The sequence below is a fragment of the Erigeron canadensis genome, chromosome 1 (genome assembly GCF_010389155.1).
Source record: "Erigeron canadensis isolate Cc75 chromosome 1, C_canadensis_v1, whole genome shotgun sequence".
Taxonomy (NCBI): Eukaryota; Viridiplantae; Streptophyta; class Magnoliopsida; order Asterales; family Asteraceae; genus Erigeron; species Erigeron canadensis.
The window spans coordinates 43,504,911-43,528,857 of record NC_057761.1 but is presented as its reverse complement, the minus strand read 5'-3'; the positions used below and the strand labels follow the sequence as shown (position 1 = coordinate 43,528,857).

The 23,947-nt window shown below is 33.2% G+C and overlaps 2 protein-coding genes and 1 long non-coding RNA gene across 9 annotated transcripts; all 3 read left to right on the top strand.

Moving 5' to 3' along the window:
* The first annotated feature begins 2,623 nt into the window (after nucleotides 1-2,623).
* Nucleotides 2,624-7,724, top strand: LOC122583602 (ELMO domain-containing protein A). 4 transcript variants are annotated; one of them, XM_043756008.1, is made up of 10 exons: nucleotides 2,743-2,832; nucleotides 4,053-4,152; nucleotides 4,389-4,501; nucleotides 5,094-5,162; nucleotides 5,243-5,358; nucleotides 5,438-5,492; nucleotides 5,990-6,110; nucleotides 6,277-6,324; nucleotides 6,989-7,083; nucleotides 7,419-7,724. In XM_043756008.1, the coding sequence occupies exons 2-10, from the start codon at nucleotides 4,131-4,133 to the stop codon at nucleotides 7,515-7,517; spliced, it is 738 nt and encodes a 245-aa protein (XP_043611943.1). In that variant the 5' UTR covers nucleotides 2,743-2,832; nucleotides 4,053-4,130; the 3' UTR covers nucleotides 7,518-7,724. The 4 variants fall into 4 exon arrangements, with proteins under 4 accessions (XP_043611925.1, XP_043611943.1, XP_043611932.1 ...); XM_043755997.1 differs by having other exon boundaries at nucleotides 4,053-4,183; nucleotides 4,389-4,685; XM_043755990.1 differs by lacking the exon at nucleotides 4,053-4,152 and having other exon boundaries at nucleotides 2,624-2,832.
* Nucleotides 7,725-10,120: 2,396 nt separating this feature from the next.
* Nucleotides 10,121-16,353, top strand: LOC122607289 (CTD small phosphatase-like protein 2). Of its 4 annotated transcripts, none has more exons than XM_043780248.1 (7): nucleotides 10,121-10,300; nucleotides 11,656-11,917; nucleotides 12,617-12,765; nucleotides 13,538-13,631; nucleotides 14,372-14,644; nucleotides 15,142-15,479; nucleotides 15,867-16,353. In XM_043780248.1, exons 2-7 carry the CDS (start codon nucleotides 11,761-11,763, stop codon nucleotides 16,062-16,064), a joined length of 1,209 nt encoding a protein of 402 aa, XP_043636183.1. In that variant the 5' UTR covers nucleotides 10,121-10,300; nucleotides 11,656-11,760; the 3' UTR covers nucleotides 16,065-16,353. The 4 variants fall into 4 exon arrangements, with proteins under 4 accessions (XP_043636183.1, XP_043636192.1, XP_043636167.1 ...); XM_043780257.1 differs by having other exon boundaries at nucleotides 13,535-13,631; nucleotides 14,378-14,644; XM_043780232.1 differs by having other exon boundaries at nucleotides 13,535-13,631.
* Nucleotides 16,354-21,595: 5,242 nt separating this feature from the next.
* Nucleotides 21,596-22,816, top strand: LOC122597556. The gene is made up of 3 exons (XR_006323441.1): nucleotides 21,596-21,615; nucleotides 21,723-21,779; nucleotides 22,617-22,816. It is a non-coding gene; the product is annotated as an uncharacterized LOC122597556 (long non-coding RNA).
* The last annotated feature ends 1,131 nt before the right edge of the window (nucleotides 22,817-23,947 follow it).

Here is a 23,947-nt window from a genome sequence, read left to right as displayed (position 1 = left end):
TATGTTGTCTTTCGTGAAAGAGGTGGTTTCGTTTATTTTGTGTCTACATGATCCGAGCTTATTTTTTATTTATTTTAGTAAGCTGTTATATATGATGGCGAGAGCTTAGATTTTGTGGAATAGTCTATAGCCCGATTGCTGGTATTAGGATCATTAACCCCGTGTGGTCACTTCAATTTCTTTTAGGAAGCGCTTAATTTAATCTAATTTGTGTGGCAACATTTTGATTTATCTGCTTTCTAATTCATTTGAAATGAGATCAGCGATGTACTAAGACTTTGATATTTCCCAAAGGTATGAATCACAGAGTATAGTTAATTTATTCATTACTTTATGCCCTCCGTGTCTTGTCGTAATCGAAGGCCAACAATTTTGAAAAAGTCGGTCATGATTACACAAAAAATTATTACTACCACATGTTGGTAACTTGGTATCCCGTGAATGTGTATTCTGATTGATCTAAAATATTCCTTTATCCAATACACAAGTCATTCTCGTCATATCCCAGTGATTAGGGATTTTTCCGTTTTTTGGAATGGTTTAAATCTTGTCACATACATACGTGGTGAAAAGGCCCTAACAACGATATACTCATCTCCACATGAGAGAGCACGAGTACAATTTTGTGGTAACGTATAAAAATGACACTAAATGAACACAAATTACGAAATAAATTTTGATATGTATTTTCAGTTTCCGGTATTTTACATTGGTTATTTTGTTGCTGGTATATAATCTTATGAAATTTGATAAACTTTTATAATTATATTTTCTTGTAAAAGATAAGAATATATATTTAATAAAAGCATTTTAATACTCCGTATGTTAGTCGTACCCTTTGTAATACATGTGATGCAAATGTCACAATGTGACACACAATTCAAAAAGAACTCAAATTTGACTCGAGTCATACAATCTCAAGTTAAGTATGTCAAACTTGTTTTTATCTGAATTACTCAAAAATCTTAGATTTCACAAAAATCTGACTCAAATAATTTCATTTAAAAAGGTAGAAATGAATAATAAATTCTTGAATATCTGAACCGAATATTGGATTAAGTACAAGAACAAAAAAAACGATATTCAATTCTGTAAAAATCGAGTGATGGTGGAAGACTAAAATATTGGTTTGGTCGGGATGGTTGAAGACTAAAATGGTTCTAGCCATGTGAAGACTGGAAGACTGTTGGAGGTCCCTCTTTTGTCTCCATGCAACATACAACACCAATACTAGTCTCACCAGCAAATGTAATTAACGACTACCCACCTTCATATATCTCACCATGTCATTTTCTATCCTGTTTTTTACAAATGAGAACCCCATTGATAATTGATTCAAATAGAATAGTTATTTCTTTCCCCTAACATTTATCTTGCCAAGGCAGGCCTTTATAAAGCGTTACATAGATCTTAGTTATTTGGAAATTGATATACGTCTTAATGAACTTTCAAAATTAATATAGATCCTAAAACCTATATCTCGCGACGCTATACATTTGCCCCTGATACAATAGGTTTATGAATCAAAAAAGACATGATACGAAGTTGAATTTTTCTGGAGCCAGGAATTAAGGTTACGAGTGGCCAAAATTAGTGACGGTACTAGTTGTTTTTTTACATCTCTTTACCGAATGTTGTTCCTGGTGGTACAAGTATGCCTCAATGGATTTCGTTGCCTTTCGTTTTTATTTGTTTGCTAAGCACACTGTTAAATACATAATGGAAAAAAAACACCATTGGATTTTGTTACTTTAGTATTTTAGAATGTTGAGTTTAGTTACTTAGATGTATCCAATAAACACAAACAATGTGGGGTTTTAACTCATAAGTGATTTAAAACTTTTTGTGTTGTTACAAAATGTAGAAGAAAAATAAAGAGTATGAGAAAAACTACTTCTCATGCTTTTCAGTCATGTGAATATAGGCCAGTATAGACATCACAAGTAAAAATATGAGAGTAAAAAACTGGTGGCCTAAAACATGTACAATCACTTTCAACTTATTTCAGATTGCAGGAGGAAAGCTACTCCATATTTCCTTATACATTACATAACTTTAAGTTTTATTTCTCTGCAAATCTATACATACATATACAGATACCTTATATATACACTGGCTGCTCATTCAGTGGGGGTGCACCCTTACCCCCTACACAGCTCCGTCGCTGACGGGCATGTTGGTGCTGGCCAAATACTAATACTAGTAAGCAAATGTATGATTTATGTATAACCTATGCGGTTAACATGTCACATGTGCCGTATTTTTATAATTTAGCAGAATATAGTATATGAAAAAATACATAACTTTCAATAGTTTTCATTTTCAATGTAAATAAAACAATGTTAATGTATATAAAACTACATATGATAGTTATATGTCTTATGACCTACCACAAATGCACGAATGAAATTGGCCACCCTTATCCCTTCAATCAGGTTATATTGAGAGAACAAGTATCAGATTTTTAGATGTATGTGTAGTGGTTTAACCGAGATATCTTGTGATTTAAATATGAAAATATTAAGGAGTAACTTTGTCAACATATACAACTTCCAGGGGTAAAATATGTAAGACAGGAAAACCAAATGATATCAATCATATCATGCTAAATTTGCGAACAACCACGAAACAAAAAGAAACCTTCGTAATGGATGATGATTTGTTAGCAGAATCTCAAACTAAATAAAATCAATCAATCAATCAATAAAATCATACAAAAATAAAAATATAAAAAAAGTTTGGGAAGAGGGGGGAAGAAGGAAATGAACAGAAGATCTGAAGGAGGAAGGAGCTGCATTGCTATCCCTTCTATCTCTTCCTCCCCTTCTTCCGGTACATGTCATTCTTGGATTTCTTCAATCATTTTTTAGATATAACTCTGTAATTAATATGTATATATATGTATTAATTAGGACACGTTAAGGATTATGTATGCTAGTATATAATTTGATTGCATACTTTTCGCATAACTTATGTTAACAGGTTAGTTTTTTTTTTTTGTTTTGTTTTTGCTTTCATTGTTTGCATTGGAATATTTTGTGTCAATAAGTTTATATAATATTATTAATTAGTAATATCATTTACCATAGTTTTAAGTCAGAAATATGAAGTTATTCGGTCTGACTCAGACTTTGGGATCGAATAGCTTAATTGGTTAGAAAATAAGCATGTAAGCAAGTAGTAAGATGCTTATTTACTCTAAATTAAGTGGTTTCATATAGGTTTCTGCTAGCAGTTAAACACTTAAATAAGTAATGTCAAACACCCACTTAAAACTTAGGAGATGTTTGGAATTGCATTTTCATATTTAATTTTGGGTTTACAAAACCGTGTTTTGAAAAAGCACGCAACAACTTGCTTTTGCAAAACCACGTTGAAAATGCAGATAATCACCAAACACTTTTTTTTTTTCTTCTGATTATTTGTGTTTCGCAAACAAAATAATTGTACAATTCAAGTGCCTCCCATACCGCGCGCGCACAAAAGCTCAGTTGACCTGGTCAGTTCCCATGAGTTGGCCCAAGTGCCCATTTGATACCCATAACTGAACCTTGATTGGGGCTTCTAGTTGGAGCCAAAGGCACATGAGGTTAAGGTGTCCACGCCAATCTACACTTTTTGGAGATGTTCTGTTTAAAATGCAAATCCAAACACCCCCTTAACTTCATGAACTCAAGCAATAACATATGATATCAACTAAAGATCCTTCATTTTAAATTAGTCAGGAGTTTGTTAAAACCAAAAGCACAATCCTGCAACAAACTTAAGTAGGTGAAACCCTTAGGGCTGCTAACATAAAAATGTATTTTAATGTCTCAATGTATGTGCATTACGTTCCCCAATCTTAGTTATGGTTGATCTTTACTCTATTGACAATTTGATGCCATAGGTGGACTTTTGGGTAAAGGGTTACCATAGGCGGACATTCATAGACTTGCTTACATAGTTACGTTGAATTTTTCTTTGAAAGATATTCATGCAATAAAAGAATAAAGAATGTTATTGTAGTGCATCCCTGAAGTTTTTCTTTTTGTTTTTTTGTTATGGTATAGTGTGTACCCTTGTTGAAAAGCGTGGATCTACTGATAACGCCGACTTCTAATAGGTGCAATTGAAGGTCCACGTTGAAGATGCTAAACCATCTCAATTATAGTTAGTCAGCTTCTCTTTAACTGCCGCAACTGTAAACTTCTTATAACCAAGTTTGCAATCCTATCTTTTCTTGCATGAAATAATATTGAAATTTGCATCTTTACGGCATATATAGTGTATGATGATGATTGAAGTAGTACGCCCCTTTGTCACTTACCTTGCCTAAATGTCAGACCGTGTATATTCTTATAATTCTTTCTGTGGGTATAAATGATAGTCTGACTAGTTTAATGTAGATCCTGTAACTTGTGGTGCTCCGACGTGGATCAAGAAAGGTCTACCTTGTGTATGTTTTTATAAGAAGAAGGGAAGTCATGCACGGATTTGCATGAATGTGACTCCTCTTCAGGCAAGTTTACAGATTATTAAGGCACACCAAATAGCAAAGTGAAATGAGTAAAAGCACCCATGCTCCTCGTGTTTGCTTCCCATTTATGCTGCGGCGCTCTAAATCTCAATCATACAGTCTTGGGTTATCCCCTGGTCATTTTGTCTTTACTAAAGGTCGCAAACTAATTGGGGTGGGAATACAGGTAATTAATATACGTCGAGATTGGTCGTGTCAACCTGAAATACTTGTTTGCAAGATATTACTCTTTTACGAGTGATTAGAAGATACTATGACTACAACATTAAATCATCTCGTAAATGGTCCTATTATTTGAATATAATGTCTTAAGAGTTCTCTAGATTAAAAAGACATTTATAGCAAGTTCTTTGACTTGTTTATTTTGTAGCAGTCTTTTTGTTTTCTTCGTCTGACCAGTTAGTGATGTTAAATCTTTTATATCGTTCAAATTTTATTAGTAAATGGGTTGAAATGGCCACTGGTACTTACCATCAAATTTGTATTTTAAAACTAATGATGTAGTCATGTTGTGCATGTAAAAAGCCAATTGTTTTCTCAAGACTACCTGTGATACACATGCTTAATTTTGCAGGAGGAGAGACTGAGAAGGCTGAAAAACCGAACAAAAGTTTATTTTGATTCTACCCGGCTTGAACATCAGGTAATTTTTATACAATTTTATGGCTTTATAATGAGAAACTATATGTTCAAGTTACTAGTTAGATTACTATAAGATGGCAGGAGGCTTTGAGGGTTTTGTGGTCATCGACATTCCCTAATGAAGAGCTAGATGACTTGATATCCGATCAATGGAAAAAAATGGGATGGCAGGGAAAAGATCCATCAACAGATTTTAGGTTGATACTTTATCGTGCATCTGAAAATATATTTTACTTGTGGAACTCCTCTTTGTTTTCTAACTTTGTTGGTAATCAGGGGAGCTGGATTCATCTCTTTAGAGAACTTGCTTTTTTTTGCCAAAACATTCTCTGTAAGATTTCTGATCCTGGCTACATAAACCCAAAAGTCTTGTCTTCTGTGGAGGTTGCAAAGTGGGCAGGTTGGGTAATGGGTCAAGACTTCTTGCTATGGTTATGAAGAGGTCTTGTCACACTGGGTTGACCTGATTCACTTTATTTCTTGTACATAGTTATTATTCCAGTAAGAATCTCTTTTATTAAGAACAGTGACTGAGGAGATTTTTTATTCCCTTAAAATACACTTCGGTTGACTTTTAACCCTTTTCCTTTCAAGCTATTGTTTTATATTATTTGACCCCTTTGGCCCGTTAGGAGATAAAAGATAACTCGATTTCAACCAACTATAAGTAAATCGGCCTAAGTTGCCTCTTCTAATTGTAATAGATGAACTTCGGCAAGTAGCTTATAATATGATAGGTAGTTCATATAATGAGATTGTTTCTCTTTTACATTCTTTCTGGCACTTCATTTGTCGGGATGTTAATGATACTATGACTCTGAACTGCAGTTATCTTTCCAGTGTCTAATACAAAAACAAGGGTCCATGGGAGCTGCGTGGGAATATCCATTTGCTGTAGCTGGTGTAAATATAACGTTTATGCTTATTAAAATGCTAGATTTAGATGCTAGTAAGTTAAACCCCTTAGTTTGTTTAGATTTAGCAATATTTGATTTCTAGAAGCACATTTTTATGTGTGCGTTCTTCCTGTCTTGTTTCTCGCTTTCTTGTATGAAAATTTAATACATCTGAACATCTTGAAAACATTTGCTGACCAAATTGTGTTCATATTTCAGCTAAGCCAAGGACACTTGTGAGTGCGGTTTTCATACATATGTTATCAGGTCTGGTATAATTACATATGGTTCAGAATTACATGCATTTCTCCTCGCATCATATGACTGAGATGAAGTGAAATGTTAAAGTTTGCTTGTCTGCATTGTCATGATAAGACCACATTAGAGGTGGCAACGCAGCAAGTTGGGTGGATGGAGTAACGGTTCAAATGGGGTCAGTTTGAAATGTGTTTTTACTTGAGAGGCGGGGCAAGTCAGGTTGCACCACACATTGCACTACACACCTTTTCGTCCATTTTTTAACTAAACAAAAAGGGAACTGTTAAAATGGGTCAAATAGGCTGAAGATATTCCATTTTAGCTAAAGATATCGATTTAGCCCGTTACTTATAAACCATAACCCAAATCAATCATTCAATAGTAAACGGTTCAACTTAGCGCCCTCAAAAGCATGATGATGAGCAACTCCCAAATATTTGTGGTTTTGTGTGGAATAATTGTGTTTCTTAAGATATAGAAAACGCATGATGATGTACTGTAAATCCTTTCATTATCACAAAAGCATGACCTGTGCCCAACATGATGATGAACACATCATGAAACTAAGACTTACACAATTTGTGAATGGTGATTGAGGATTAAGAAAATGAATAATACAAAGCCTAAGTTTTCCACTTCTTATGAACTAAAACTTGACTTTGTACTGTTTCAGAAAACGAGTGGGCCTTTGACCTACTTTATTGTGTCGCATTTATCATTATGGATAAGATATGGGGTGAGAAGAACGCAAGCTACATGGAGTTTAATGTAAGTCTACACAAACCTCGTCTTATAAGCTGTTATTTTGTCCAGATTGCGTATTCTTTTATAACTGTATCTGTAAAAAAGTAGTCTCCTAATGACAAAATGGTTACAGTTTGACTTTTAAGATCAAACCTATAATTTTCCACTTTTGGGTTACCAAATACAAATTTTTGTATATATAGTTGACATCACCAGTTTCCAACTTAATAATGCTTGTAGAGTTTTGTAACAATCACATGTAAAGAAAGAAATGGCACAAACTTTATAATTCGCTACTTTGCAAGTGATCTGTTGACAATCGTAGATGAGCTAACAGTTCAAAATTAATTGTGATACAGGATGTACTGGAATCTACTCGAGCACAACTTAAGGAAGAGCTTCTTCTGGATGATGTTCTAAGGATCGAAGATATGCCATCTTTTCGTCTTCTTTATTAACTATAACCATTGTAAATCAACAACCCATTTAAATGCTTCCGACATATAGGGTAGTCCACATATATGCATAATGCATTGATTCCTTGTAGCAATTCTGTTTATCAAGTCATAAAGATAATAGGAACCAATCTTAGCCTTCACAAGAACATTCATTTAAACCGATATTTAGAAACTGCAATCTAACAAAATGCATCAATTGCAGTTCAAGGCTCTCTTCCTCCCAATATTTTACGAGTATCTTTATATATTTTATTTTAGTTTTATTTTGTGGGCTAAATTTGAGTTACACGTGTCAATGAGCGTATGTTGCTTGAGTTTTTCGTTGTAGTTGCAACCTGCAAGTTGATTTATACAACAAAGTTTGATCTATTCCTCAAAGACCTGTTTTTTCTTCAGCAATTTTATTTGATTTTTAGTCTAAATTTGATTTTGTTTCCATCCCGTAAAAGGTAATTAAATCACCGATGCATCTAGTAGCGACATAGTGCCATTTCATACAATACGTTAACCTATGTACAAACTACAAAATCGTATAAGAAGAAAACCAGAAAAACAATTACACATTAACGCATGTACAAAGTGTTTGATAAACAGACCATGAATCGTTCAGTGGGATATCAAATTCTTTCAATTAAGCAAATATAAATGAATATTATGTATATTTTACTATACGCATTGTATGTTCAGGGAAAAGTTATTTTAGGGACTCCTTATTTTAGGGACCATTTGAGACTCGTGTTTTTTATAACTTACATACCACCATTATCATCTCCGACCACCACCATGATCATCTCCGACTACCACCATGATTTTCCGGCGACGGGCCCGCCGGAAAATCATGTGTAAGTTAACTTACACATGATTTTCCGGTGGGCCCGTCGCCGGAAAGTCTTAGTGTTTTTATAAAAAAGTCTTGTATATCGTAGTAGATGATGATGGTGGTGTGTAAGTTACAAAAAACACGAGTCCCAAATGGTCACTAAAATAAAGAGTCCTTAAAATAACTCACCCCTTGTATGTTCATGTAAATTTGATCATGTTTTGTTCGTTGGTATTTTCTTACCTTTCTGATGGACAAACATGAAAACCTTTATTCTCATCAAACAAGAATCTATTCATTTAATGTTCGTGTTTATTTGGTTAAACTTTGACAAATTAACATGAAACAGGTTTCCTTTTGTCTTACGGTTTGTTTGCAAACCGAAACAATGTTATTAGGGGTAAGAGTGTAGTCGACAAATTAGATCGGTACAATTTGGTTCCCTAACTCTTTGGCAAAAATTGGAAAGGAACATCGGCATGCAAAATCGGCCTAATGGAGCCGATTGATTGAAACGTTGGGATGTGAGATCCATTGATTTATGACCTTGTGTTAATAAAGTTACTCCTATTAATTTTGGCTTTTTTTTGACACTTATTTGTATTATCCTCTATTTTATGGCGTTTTTTATACAACTTGACACGTTACAAGTTTTTATTGGCCAATTTGTCAAAATTTGACACTACACTCTTGTCTTCTAATTTTCTTGACCTGGATGCCTACATGACTACGTCCAACAATCATATTTATTTTGGAAAATGTATCTTATATAGAAAAACAGAAAGTCAATCCCTTCGCTGCTTGACGATTTAGTAAAAGTGTAAAACTTCTAATATAAAAGTGCATTGTTTGAAGGTGAATGGAAGACAAAGTAACTTCAGCCATTCAAGGCCAAGGGCTCGTCCCAAGTTGACATAGCTAGACGTACACAAGCAACGGTTCACGGCTCTTGCCATAGTTGAAGTGCAATAGTGCATCTAGCTTGTTAGTTGAAATATCGATTGATAATGTTGCCATTGCATGATGGTGCCCCGACTCCATGAAAACTCGTAGTCCTTGGGCAGAGATATTCACTCTACATCAACAACGCTTATGTTTAAAAAGTTATTGTATACATAAGATGCTTTATTTCGTATCAAAATGCATAAATATAATAAAGTAGTACTCGTAGTTATTTTTAAAGATTTACTGTGAACTTGTGATACGACATACTACTAGAGGAGTACAAAAGCAATAATATTTCGTTGGAAAAAACTCAAAAAGTACACACACTACATACATGATTATATATCACCTGAACATTTTCGTACATGTGTCACAGACATACATAACACATTTCAGAGATAATTATTATATTTATAGGGACTATCAATGCAAATTACACAAAAATAGACCCCTCTACAAAAATTCAGGAAAGAAAAACTAAAGAAATAAAATAACTCAAAAATAGCAAAAATAAAATTAATTTCCCTAAAAATCCGCATCACATGTTCAACCACTCCCCATTCTATCACGCGCTTTCACTCCCCATCATTCCTTTCTTACCCATCCACCGTGAAATACACGCGCGAATAGTCCTAACCCACACTTGAGCGAGCTGCACTTATTAATTTCATGTATTTAATTCCATTATTAATTAATTCAAAACAATATAAATATAAAAAAAATATCCCGTATATAAAATAGAAATCATATTAATCAGACAGCAAAATTTTCGCTGATATCTTTCTTATTTTTTAGTTTTCCCTCTCTTTATTCCTTGGAGGGAAAATTTCTAATTTTTCAGTAGTAATAATTAATTTCAAAATACATATATTTCAGCTAGACTGTATCTATATTTTGTATCTATAGTTTCTTTTTTGACCGTTGTTTTAAATTCCCCCTTTTCTTCTTCACACATTTACTGTGTGTGTGTGTCTGGAGTTTGTAACTGAGCTTCAAGATTCATCAAATTGAAATACAGGTAGCTTATTCTACATTATATATATATATACATATAACTCAAATTTATTATATTTGTATCTATATATGTTTTGCATTTTTGTTTGAGCTGATTTTTATTATTTATTGGAAATTAGGGTTTTTTAGGGTTTGCTTGTTGTTTGTAGTTTTTATGTTAAATATTTTGCAAATTTATCTGCTTCTAGGTTTATAAATATTCTTGATTTATTAATTTGAACATTTCTTTATTGATTGTAAATTTTAGGGTATCTGAAATTAATGGGCCTAAAATTTTAATTTTTAATTACATTTTTTTTTTCATAAATTGAGGCACTTTAGGCAAAGATTCTTGAACTGCAAGATCCCGCCTTTTTGCGGGATTGGGTAATGTTGTTATAGTATTCTTAAACTATAGAAAAAGAAGGTGATTGTATAACTTGTGTATGTATATATTTTGGATTTTTTATACATGGTTTGAAGCTAAGGACCAGCAGAAGCAAAAAAGGTTGGATTTTTTTTAGTTTTGCAAATAATGATTCAGGATTCGTCTAACGGGTTGAATATAGAACTAAGTTTAGTTGAATGTAGTGAATATAGGTTGCATAGAAATCGATTGAGTGGTTAAGTTTGAAGTTTCTTTTACTTGTTACCACGTGAGTGATTGAAACCAGAAATTGGGTAGACCAGTGAAACTTAAATATGTGAATAGAGGCTTCGACTTTTCGAGTATATTATGTACTTTGCTTCATGAAAAGCTCTTATTCTGGTGGTATATCTGCTTTCAGATATCAGGCATGAAAATATTTGAACATGCCCGATCCCATATTTAATTTGCTTCAACCATTTGTTAGTTTTGCGTCCATGCGGGTAGTTTGGAGTTTGTGATGGAACTATATATATATATTATTATGTGGAAAAAAGCGTCTACAACCATGTCATGTTTAGGTGGCCCAAGATTTACCATGCTTTTATCCAATCTGTATAAAGAGGCGTGCTTTAAGTAGATTTTAAGTATGGTGTTGCAAATGCCCTTAAATTAAAATGAATGATGACTGCAATTTATAATAGCGATATGAATGTGCGTATATATTTAGAGGTACTTTGTGTTCTTTGTAACTATCCATAGTGGTTCTGATGTATAACGCGAATGTTCAGCTTATTCATGGCAGCCAATCATGATTACTGATCATATTATTTACGTTTCATCTTTCCATAACGAGTTATGCTGTAGTTTTACTGAATAATAGGTTATAATATCCTCCCATTCTAGATCAGAATTTTAGAACACTCTTTTTTTGTGTTTTTACCTTCAATTTTACAAGATAATAGGTTATCAGTACATCATGTACAACTAATTAAATTTGAAACTTCATGTAGGCAACTTTCTGATGTTCAGATAGTCTGCAGAGATCACAACTTATAAACATATTTCCCAAACTCTTGAAGATAAGCATTTAGATCTGGATCCTATCTAAGTGTGAGATGCAAACAAAGAAAGTAGCTATGGGAAGAAATTCTTCTAAAGCTCCAGGGAATCCTAAAGTTTCAAAAACTAAGAAGCAGGTTCCTGAAGATGATAATAACCAAGAAATCAAAGCATCGCAGATGATTACGTCTTCCGCTAGAAAACAAAACCCTGGTAAGTTGGTTACTTTGGTTATATAAACAAATGGTCTTACATTATCATGCACAGACAACCGACTAACCTTGATTTTAAAGGTGGAAATTTCAGCCTGTTAACTTTTGTACGGGCTGATTTGGGTTATGGTTTATCTCTGACGGAACTGATCACATCAAAAAGTATAGTCAAATAGGGAACATATCAAATGGCTTGAAAGTCACCTAAAATATATTTTTATCTACAACTTCTCTGATTAATTGTTTGACAAAAGTTTTGTGATCATATATAACAATAATTATAATTATAGAAGTTCTGGATGTATGGAAACTCGGAAGGAATTTCAGTTCAACCCGGCCCTACTGAGTGGGCTTTTGCCACCTAAACTTGATTCTTACTCAATGTGTTTGTTCTCCCCTACTGGATTTGCTGTTCATTTCTGATTGTTACAAGCACTAAATTGTCAACAATGGTAATTGGGTATGTATGTGCTGTGGAGAAATATATGCTTACTTCAGATTCTGCCTTCAACAGTCTGAACATGTAGAACTGTTTCAAATAATGTCCGTTGATATAAGCTTGTACTTAATCCATAGGCTTGTTGGTGTCATATATTTAGAGTTTGATTTTTTTTGCATTATATTTATATCTGCATTATTACTTTTCTTTCACTTTGGTGATTGTAAGCTTGAATGTTATGTGTATGTCAATTGTAATCAGCAGCACGCCGTACAAGAAATAGCAAGGAGAATGTTGATGCAACAAATTTAAATGCTAGAAGTGAAATATCAGATGGTGATACCAATGGCACTATATGTTCCGAGGATGATCCTTATATTGCTATCAGCAACATGCCTGTGGAATCTGAGGTGATCATATATTTTTCTATCTTCTGATTAAATATGATATATATTATTGTCGTTATGTTAGAGGTAACAGTTTCAACCTGTTTACATGCAAATGCAGTGTATTTTGTCATATATTCAACTGGTCAAATAAGTTAACCTAAAATATTTAAGTAATAATGGAATGGGTTGGAACTCAAACTTCATCCGCAGTTTGTTCAAATGCATAAAACGTCTTATATTGCTTTATTAAAAGAACGTAAGTTGTTATGATTTTTTAACCCATTTTAACACATTCTAAATTTCTAAAACCATAAAGGACAAAAAGGTGTGGGGGTTGGTCTGACCTAGTATGACCTGTTACCAAACCTGTGAATCTATTTTGATAGTGCCATTGGTTACTTGTTGCTTCCATCTATTCTGACCTAATATCTCTTTAATTTTCATAGGATAATTGACAAACATATACTAGTTTTTAGTAACATATTTAAATGATAAAAAAGCGTTAGACATATAGCACAATAGCACAGCATCAAGTCATGCGTCAAATTATAAAGTTTTAAGTGTTTACCAAACATTACTCTGATAAAAAAAAAAATCTACCCTATGTCCTCTAGAGCTGTATAATACTGAAGCTCTTGTGGTTTGATAAGTGTATTGTTATATGTCGATATATTTGTAATTTTTAGTCTTTATGGAAAGAGTGATTATTATTAGACATTAATGTCAATGACTCAATATCATGGAATGGTGTTTCAATCATGGATTTTAACGAGTGCTTTCATATATGCAGCAGGGATGTAATGTAACTGAGCCATTCGTGAACGGAACCATTTTTTCTCCCACCTTTCATATTTCGAGATCTGCCGAAGGAGAAGTTGCAGATGGAGGTAAACAATTGGATCATTTATTTGATAATAATGATTTGGTTTTAGCTGGTTAATGTCTTAAATCGGTTTATAAAGGGTGGCCAAATGGGTGTGTCAGGTAACTGGTCAAGATGAGTCTAGGTAATACAGGTTGGGTCATGTTGAGCTGTGCAAATTTTGTCTAAGATTTTTAATAAGTTCTTTACATTTAGTTATTCTGTCATTTATAATTACAAATGGGGTTGGTGGCCCATTGGTAAGGTCTTTGACCTTGGGAGGATCCACCTGGGTTCGAGTCTCACTTCTCACATTTGTGAGGGTGGATTAATAAGGGTTTTTCGAGAGTCCTGGTTTCCAGGCATACGTGTAATTTAGGAGTAGAAGTAGAATAGAATGTCGTTCAAAAAAAAAAAAAAGATACTATATTATTATTATTATTATGTATGTATTTTTTTTTCTCAGTTTCCACGTAGCTATTTTGTTGGTTGGAAATAAATCTCATCTTGATTCCATCCATGTGTAAATGTGTCAGAATTTTGACCTCTATTCTATTTGGTCTTCTGGAAAGGTGTCATGCAAGATGATTATCTGTTCAGTGTTGTATGAAAGTGAAATCTGTTTAGTTTTAGCTTTTTGATATGAAATTTTATAATGGTTTTGAAGGTTTGCTCTTGATGAATAGAATTGCATTGACCCATTAAATTAAGTGTGGATTACTTCTTGTCTTGTGTACTATGTTGCTATCCTTAGCTGTGTTGTAGATGTAGGTTACAATCTTTCAAGTGAGGTTTCAGCCATATACCAATGCATGAAAGACTCAAAGTTGGAATGTGTCGACGAAGATGATCATGATCATACATCATCTGATGTTCAAATGGAGGATGATGAATGTGAAGAATATGATGAATTTGATCCTTACTTCTTTATAAAGAATTTGCCAGAGTTAGCGGCCGTGGTTCCAACATTTAGGCCTGTGCTACTACCCAAACAGACACGGAGTTGTCCTCCAACTACTCTAGTTTTAGACTTGGATGGTTAGTTATTTTCTTCACCTGTTTCTAGCTCTGCATTTTTTATTAAATGTTAACTGCAGACAGAGTTATTCAGTTTCATCTCTAATTGGTCAAAAGCGTAAAAGTTGAAAGAAATGGCTTAAAAGGAAATGGGTCACACGGCTTGAAAGTTACCCAAAGAGTATTATGAAAGCATCAAATATTATTACATTTTTAAGAAAATAGATTATTTTAAATAATAAAGGCAGTAAATTTCATAATTTTACAATAGTTTATTATCACACTGTATGGATAAAAAGTGTTTATGCCCGACCTGACCTGCACAAAGTCCTACCTTACACTCAAATCCATTTTTACCTGTTATCTGTCCCAGGTCCCACCCATTTTACCACTTCTAAAGAGTATTTATGTCTTCCGAATAACTACTCTCTGGTTAAGTGGGTCTGGTCTGTTAAGCAATCTATTGGCTTATTACTGGTATAGACAATTCATTTAAGTTGGCTTCTGTTATTTGGCAGAGACTTTGGTGCACTCCACACTCGAACATTGTAATGATGCTGATTTTACATTCACTGTCAACTTTAACCGCGAGGATCACAAGGTGTATGTTCGTTGTCGTCCTTATCTCAAAGAGTTTATGGACAGGGTGGCTGGTCTTTTTGAGATTATTATTTTTACTGCTAGTCAAAGCATATATGCTGAACAGCTTCTGAATGTGCTGGACCCAAAGAGAAAAGTATTTAGGCATCGTGTTTATCGTGAGTCGTGTGTTTTCTTAGAAGGGAATTACCTCAAAGATCTATCAGTTCTAGGCCGTGATTTGGCACGTGTTGTGATGATTGATAACTCTCCACAGGTATAATTTATGTCATCTTCTCTGAGTCCTGCTCTCTAGAGTATGATACCTTATGTTTACACCTTTTATTCCAATTGCACATATAGTTAAGTAAAATGTCTGACTGTAATGCTGAATTTATAAAATAGAGATGCACAAAATTGAGCCAAAAAACCTAGTCCTAACATGTACACAATAGCCTTGTCTTTAGCCCTTGAACACAATCACATAAATTACAAAACCAACTATAATAAAATCAGCTGAATACTTAGGACGGACTTTATGCCCAGGGTAGTTAGTTCAGGTCTAATCTACAGCACACCTCAATAAAAACAGACAAGATTCTTATGGTTAATCAAATGTCCAATGTCTTGTTAAATACCATCTTCTAACACTGTAATGCTTCAGGCATTTGGATTCCAAGTTGACAATGGCATACCAATCGAGAGTTGGTATGATGACCGATCCGATCAAGAACTGCTTTCCATATTGCCATTTTTAGAAAGCCTAATTGGAGTGGAAGATGTCCGTCCGATAATTGCAAAAAAATATAACCTCAAACAGAAAATAGCGGCAGCAGTTTGTCCTGTAGCAGAAATCCTTTGAAAGGTCAAGCAAGTACCGAGAAGAATCGATCTGCTTCAAACATTATGAAGACCTTGAACAAATGTAAGAACAACTAATAATGATGGAGGGTCGTTGTGTAGTTCAGTATTTAAAAGGGGTTATGCCTGTTTTTTTTTTTCTTTAATAACTTTTATTTGTTTTAGCTTTTGCATCTCATGTCAATGAATGACTTGTAGCTTTAGTCTTGTTTGGGATGTGTTGAGTTAATGGCTCAGAATACAATGTATTTAAGTGGATTTCTGAATTTGTTATACTTCTTTAAAAGTCAGCCATGACCCCATGAGAACCAAATAAGTGAATTTTTAATCTTGTCTTTAAAGAATGTATGCTTTAGTGAAATTCAATAATACTTTCTTTTAGGATCCATTGCAATTTGCAAATTGATGAGCTTTTAAACTTCGGAGTTGCAAAGTAGGTATTGTATATATCCTTGTTGAGTCCATTCGAAACTTCAAATGCAAACCGTTGTATGTGATTGTGGCCTCTTTGCGTATGTAAAAAGCTTAATAAATAATTTCGAACAATAATTTCGAACATAGTCTATACTCTCCATTGTGATATTCAATCCGCGGTTAAAAAAAAATAATTTCGAACAATTGGTATTTTTATTTTTTTATACAATATTTTATCTATATCTAAATATAAAGATTCTAACCTCATGTTAAATGTTAAGATTTTTAGGACATACGAAATAATCATTTTATTTTTAATGAATTAATTTACACAAGTTTTAAATGTTCTAAAATATTTCCAATATCCTTTACATCAACCTACACCATTCTTCGTTGCCACTAGCATCAATAATCGGCGACATCATTACCAATCGTCGCCGCCACCAAACCACCGTTACCGTCACTGTTTCCGTATTGCGCTGGTAACGTGCCAGTTCCTCTTAAACAAAATCCAGAAAATTGTTTTCAGCGAAAATCTATCTTTCTATTAGGGGTGAAATTGGGTCGGTTTTGACTCAAAACCGAAACCCAAACCGAATAATTCGGTTTTTCAGATTTTGAAACCAGTTGGTTCGGTTTTTCAATGGTTCGGTTTTTCGGTTTCTCGGTTTGGGTTGGGTCGGTTTCAGTTTTGGGTTGGTTTTTTTCATTTTGGGTTTGGGCTAAAAGTTTCAGGTATAAAACTAAAAAGGCCCATAGGCATAAATAACTCATTTAATATTTTAGCCTGTGGTTCTCTATAAACACATTCAACATTCAGCACAAGGAAACAAAAATAGATAACTAGTTAACCACCATTAATACTTAGGAGATTCAAACATCAACTACAAACATAGATAGTAACCACCATTAAAACTTAAAAGATACAAACATCAACTACATCAAGATTTTAAACTTTAAACATTTGTTCTTATCAAGATCAACCCAAAAGATATTAATATGAAAGGCATGCTTGTTTACACATCAAAAAAAATGCTTTCATATCAATTCAAAGCCAGCTTCTGCCTATGTACATCCAGATCCATCATCTTGATCCTACATGTCTACATGATGAAAAAACACAAATTAAAGATACATTGTAAACAACAAAGTCAGGAAAAAGATTTTTTAAAGAAAGAGAAGAGAAACGGACAGAATGGTAACAAGCTACCAAAATTTCCAAATGCATTTAAAAGAATAAAATTGATATATAAACATGCACCATCTTTCATTTGCCACACAAAGTAAGTTTTTGACCAGGAACCTACAAATTCTAATGATTTATACCCTTTAGATTGGAAGAATAATGAGAAACTTCTCAAACTCGTAAATGAAAGTATTCCTAACTATAGTATCGAGAAGCTGGTTTAACCATTGGCAACTAATGCATGTTATCAAAACATATACTATGTAACAAGATACATGGAACTCCATCAACAAACTAGTGTCATGAGAGATTCAACTAAACTACATAAATAGATAAGTTATCGAGGCTTACCTTACTCCTATTCTTCATCCATGAATAAGTCATTGATGTGTTTTTCTGTTGTAGGAAACTCTTCTACAAAAACGAAAATATAGTACATAATAAACACGAAAAGATAGCAATATAAAGTGAGCGTCATTTTAATATTAATAGATTATTATACTTAAAATGATAAAATTATAGAAGTTCTTACGAAGTTCCAGATTCTCCAAGTTCTCCACCAAATCTTGTAGTTCTTCAGCATTTAGAGGTACATCTTGTAAATCGCCCCTGATGATCTTATTCAGTCTTGTGCACAAATTAAGGCTTGAGCAGTCTTCGGAGTAAGAGAACTCCTGTATTTATCAATGACCCTACCACCAGTGCTAAATGCGGACTCTGATGCAACTGTCGAGATTGGCATTGCCAGTACATGCTTGGCCACTCATGAAAGTATTGGAAACTTGACCGAATTCACTTTCCACCAATTCAAGACATCAAGTTTATCATCCCTTTTTTCTGTTGCATCTTCTAAATAAATCTCCACTTCGGTTTTACCAACCCCTTGTCCATTTTCTTCCAAATACCGTGCATAATCAGCCTCTTCATCTTCATAGCCACTTTCAGACACATTAATGGTAGAAGATGAAGATGCATTGATGTTTTTACCAATCATTCCATCCTCCCTCGCCTTATATTCAGCAAACAAAGCATTTAAAGTATCAGTTGTCTGTTTCATAATCTCCGCAACTTTGGGAGAATCCTTGCCGTGTATCTTTTCCAAAGAATACCCAAGATATAGTTTCTTATTTCGTGGATCTAAAACCAATGAAACATGCAGCAGAAAGTTGATATTATCAATATCATCCCAATACTTCTCAAACTTTTTCTTCATAGACAACGCCATATTTTTCTTTTTCCCATCCTCACTTAAACACATTCTTGCAATGGCCTTATGCATTGTGAAAAGCTCAGTGAAAAACAAATTTGATGTCACATATTTCGACCCTGAAACCCTCTTTGTAACATTATAAATTTTTTTTAAATACTCGATAAAACACCGAGCATTTTCCCAATCCTCTTTCAGAGGAGCTCCAACAACTCTCACTTTTTTTTCTTTTCTTACTTCTGGTAGTATCCTCACTAACATCCTCTTCAATACCACGAAAGTGAGATCTGTAATTGTAATCTACCGAATGAATCCTATTATAAGATATATACAACATATTAGTACTAGATAAATATGATAAAGTACGTAAGTGAAAAATAACATATATTTAATAAGGTACCTGTCAAACGCAGCCTCAAATTTTTCAGCAGTTTCCAACATCAAATATGTGGAATTCCATCTTGTTTCGACATCAAGACATGTTTTATTTCCACAGTCAATTGCTACTTTATCGACACTTTCCTTGAAGCTATCGTACCTTGAACCAGAAGACCTCACATACCTTACGACATTTCGAATCTTGGATATGGATGTGAATTGTTCTTGTAGACCATCTCGCACAACAAGATTGATTACGTGTGCACAACATCTTAGATGCAAGTACTTACAGTCTAAGATAGCATGAGGTCCAGTAAGCATGGTGGCTAAATACCTAATCGCCCCATCATTTGACGAAGCATTATCCACTGTTACCGTAAGAACCGGTTTGATACCCTATTTTTGTAAGCACTTATAAACCACCTTTCCTATAGTCTCACCCTTATGATTTGGTATTTGGCAAAAGTTAAGAATTCTCTTTCTTAAAACCCAACTATCATCTACCCAGTGCACAGTAATACAAGCATAATTTATATTTTGCACCGAAGTCCATGTGTCAGTCGTAAGAGATACTGTTTTATCTTTTAAAACTTCCTTGAGCTTTTGCATCTCTTCTTTGTATATCGACAAACAATCTTTAGCAACTGTCCACCTTGATGGAATTTTGAACTCAGGGCAACATTCCGAAAGTAGATCCCTAAACCCCTCATCATCAACAATACTAAATGGTCGATTATCTTTAATGCACATACGAGCTACACATATTCTGCATTTTTCTTGGCTAAATGAATGATTAAGCAAAGAGGTACCCTTAGCTGTAGATCTTAAGTTCAATTTAGATTGTTTCTTCAAATCTGTTTTTTTGTAAACGGGTGACCTTGTGCATACGTTTTTCAAATGATTCGCCAATGAACCTGTTCCATTTACTTTTGTATCACCCGCCATTATGATATTACAGTAAGGACATTTTGTTTTAGTCTCCCCCTTTACCGGACTAGGAAAATGATTCCACACCCATGATTTCTTACGACCAGGTTTCTCTTCATTTTCATTATTTTCCCCAACATCTTGGCTTTCATTTGCATTTTTATCTTCACTATCAACATCAATCACTAGTTTCTCTTTGTTAATATTTTGGTTACTTGTTGCTTCCATCTATAAAATATAAGAATAAAAAAAAGTTAAAAAATAAATGATATTTATTCCATGACAAAATGGTCCCCTGTTTATAAACAAATAAAAAAAACGAATATAGAAAAAAACAATAAACTATTATCTTAGCTCCTTGATTTACTAGAAGGAAAGGTATCTATTTACTTGATTTACTAGAAAACCAAACCAATAAAGAACAAGAATTTAATAAACAAACAAATAAAAAAAATCTATAAAGCAACAAGTCAACAACACATAACCCCACAAGAACTAAAAAAGATCATATTTTATATTCACAAGATATTAAAAAAATGAAAGCCTAAATTACGAAAATAAATTAAAAGAAAAAACTCATCAATATTCACATGAGATCTAACAAGATAAACTAGAATTGTTAAGATACTACAAGTAGAAACTACAATAAAAAATTGTTAAGATACCATCGTATGGATTAAAGAATTGAAAGCAATCAAAACACTAACCTTTTGGAGTTCTTGATTTAGGGTTAGAAAAGTAGTAGGTGGATGAGATCATGTATCATGTATTTTGAGATGTGTGTGGAAGTGTGAATTGTGAAGTAGAATCAGATATTTACATCTTATAATAAAATATATGTTTATTTTTATAAGATTACTTAAATAGAACTAAAGAAAGATAAATATAAGTATAAATATAATTTTAGTTGTTAAATATCATGATTTGGTTCGGTTTATACATAGTTCGGGTCGGTTCGGTTTTTTCACCGGTTTTTGAAAGTAAAACCGAGCCGAACCGAAAAAAAATCGGTTTTTGCAAAAATCAAAACCAAAACCCACGGTTTCTTCTTTGGTTCGGTTTTTTGGAGTCGGTTTTGTCGGTTTTTTTCGGTTTTCAGTTTGACGGTTCGGTTTTTGCTCACCCTGCTTTCTATATACAAACTTTTTATCTTTGACACTATTCTCCAATTACTTATTAATTATCAAAATTACTTTTAACGAAAAGAAAAAAAAACAAATCATATTTCAGATTTACATAACGTTTTCAAGTTTCAATAACCACATCTCCCGCATGGATTTCATTAACCCCAACTAAACCTTCATTTAACCACGGTTAAGTCTATTCCATCACACTATAAATACCCCAACGTCGTCTTCACCCCGCCATTTCATTCATTTTTCTCTCTCTCTCACTCACCAAAATTTTCAAATTCCCTCTACTCAAATTCTAAAAAAAATGGTAAATCCGTACTTATAATTTCACACACACACAAATATATATATATGTATATATTATATATAACTCAATTATCTACAATTTGATAGTTTTTTAATCTCTATTTTCAGGTGGTCGCTCAGAAATTGAAGGAAACGGAGGTCACCGAACAGGATTCACTTCTTCTGGTAATAATATGCTTCCTATTATGCGTATATATTTACTCGATGTGATTTTGTTTCTATAGATACAATTTTTTTGATATAATTTTTTGATTTATGTTACGGAATTCATGTTTATAATTATTTCTAGCATCTCATAGTTATCGCTACTGAAATTAAGCTTAAACGCATGATTTTGATTTACTTTTTTTTGATATGAAACAGGATGTGATAATTATATTGAATATATGTTTTGTTTATCCAATTTAGTCTATTAATCAAACCGTATGTTCATCCTTATGCTATGAGAAATAATTTTCGTTAAATTATTATCAGATCTGATACCGAATCATGAAATAGGTTTAAAATAAGCTATTATTGGATTTTCGATCAGTTATTGATGATTTAGAGCCATTATTTAGCTTAACTTGTGCTAAAATGAGATTTGATATTACATGGTGAATATATGAGTATATAAATTCTATATTGAATTTTGTTCTATAAATTTAGATTTGCTTGCTCTTCCTTATGATGTTGAAATGAATTCTAGCCGACGAAGTTCTGATTCTCGTTGTACTTGTATGTTTGTTAAATTGGATGCTGATTATGGAATAGATTCAAAGTAAGCTTCTAGTGGATTTAGGATTAGTTACGGCTGATTTTGTGCCAGTTTATTGCTCAACTTGTACTTACTGACATCAGATTTAATATTACATGGGAGATATATCTATCATATATTAATTTTTTTTAGGTTTCTTAAATCTGCATGCTCTGCCTTATGATATGAAAATAAATCGTAGTCACAGAAGTTAGTTATAGTTATTAAATCGGTAACTAAAGAGTGAAACAACATGTTAATTACAGCTGAAGTATTGTGGTTGAGTTAAACAACATGTTAATTACACCATCAAAGAAGTCATTAATGATGTTAGAGCATATGTGTAATAATTTGAATGCACATTATTGCTGAAGCCTTGAAGACTCGATGTGGAATTCTTAATTTACCGCTGATATATTTGGTGTATGAGTTCTGGTAGCTCACAATATTTTATCGTAAAAATAGACAAGGAACCTGCTAGGATGTTTTATCTTAAAAATTAGATTTACTTGTTCTTCCTTATGATGTAAATGAATTCTAGTTGATGAAGTTCTGATACTCGTAACTCGTTGCACTTATAAATTTGAAACTCGTGTCATCATTTGTAATCAATACATTAATAGTTAAAATGACTAGAATATTTATAACCATCGGACGTTCAAAATGATAATTAGTATTTCATTTCAAAATGAATTTGGAGTGGATGAACTCGTATACTAGATGTATCAAACATGTACCATCAAAGACGGTATTTCATATGTAACTCAAATATCTACTATCAAAGACGGTACTCCATAACTCGTAAAAAACGGTATCAAGTATCACTATATAGATCTACTTATAAAATCGTAAATCTCTTACAATCACGGACATAAATAGGTAACAATAAAAAAATTATATTTTTCATTATGTATAAGAAATGTATAATTTATACAAATAATATAGGATTGGGATGCACTAATGGTAATGTATATTGTATGGAAATAGAATAGAATTGGTTTGAGAAAGATGTACTATTGTAGTTCTATTCATTAAACTAACATATGATATGATAAAGGACGGTGACATCCATTTTAATGATGAATTAATTAAGAATTAGTTTAATCCCAACAAAAGGTTGATTAACCAATAAAATGTATACTTATGTGTCTTAGTTAATGAGATTAATTTGATAACCCCTTGTTTTAGGTTGGAGTTTTGAAACCCAAAAAAAACAGACAAGCACGTGCTGCTCACATGAAGGGTGTGTCCATATCCAAAATCCATAGCCCCGACTTGTCCTCTACCCAATAAGACGTTGTCACGTGTGCTAATGTGCATAAACCCACGTACCAAACATGTGTTACGAACAACGATACGGATTTATGTGCATATTATATTAGGGTGAGCAAAAACCGATCCGGAAAATTAAAAACCGACAAAACCCAGTGGCAAAGCTAGAAATTTTTGAGTGGGGGGTTGGGATTTAATTTTTTTTTCTTAACACTATTTTTCGGGTAACATGTTCGAGTCGGTAATTCGTCGGGTCAAAAATTAAATACTATTATTATAAAAAAAAATGTTTCAATCACTAAAAAATTAAACACTTGTCTAAGAC

What these genes read in the sequence shown, in the direction of transcription:
- LOC122583602 (XM_043755990.1), top strand. Translation starts at nt 2,763, where the DNA reads ATGAACAGAAGATCTGAAGGAGGAAGGAGCTGCATTGCTATCCCTTCT. An exon ending in TGAATGTGACTCCTCTTCAG is followed by an intron (nt 4,502 to 5,093) that starts GCAAGTTTACAG and finishes TTAATTTTGCAG; the next exon opens with GAGGAGAGACTGAGAAGGCT. An exon ending in AATGCTAGATTTAGATGCTA is followed by an intron (nt 6,111 to 6,276) that starts GTAAGTTAAACC and finishes TTCATATTTCAG; the next exon opens with CTAAGCCAAGGACACTTGTG.
- LOC122607289 (XM_043780232.1), top strand. Translation starts at nt 11,761, where the DNA reads ATGCAAACAAAGAAAGTAGCTATGGGAAGAAATTCTTCTAAAGCTCCA. An exon ending in TCTAGTTTTAGACTTGGATG is followed by an intron (nt 14,645 to 15,141) that starts GTTAGTTATTTT and finishes GTTATTTGGCAG; the next exon opens with AGACTTTGGTGCACTCCACA. An exon ending in TGATTGATAACTCTCCACAG is followed by an intron (nt 15,480 to 15,866) that starts GTATAATTTATG and finishes GTAATGCTTCAG; the next exon opens with GCATTTGGATTCCAAGTTGA.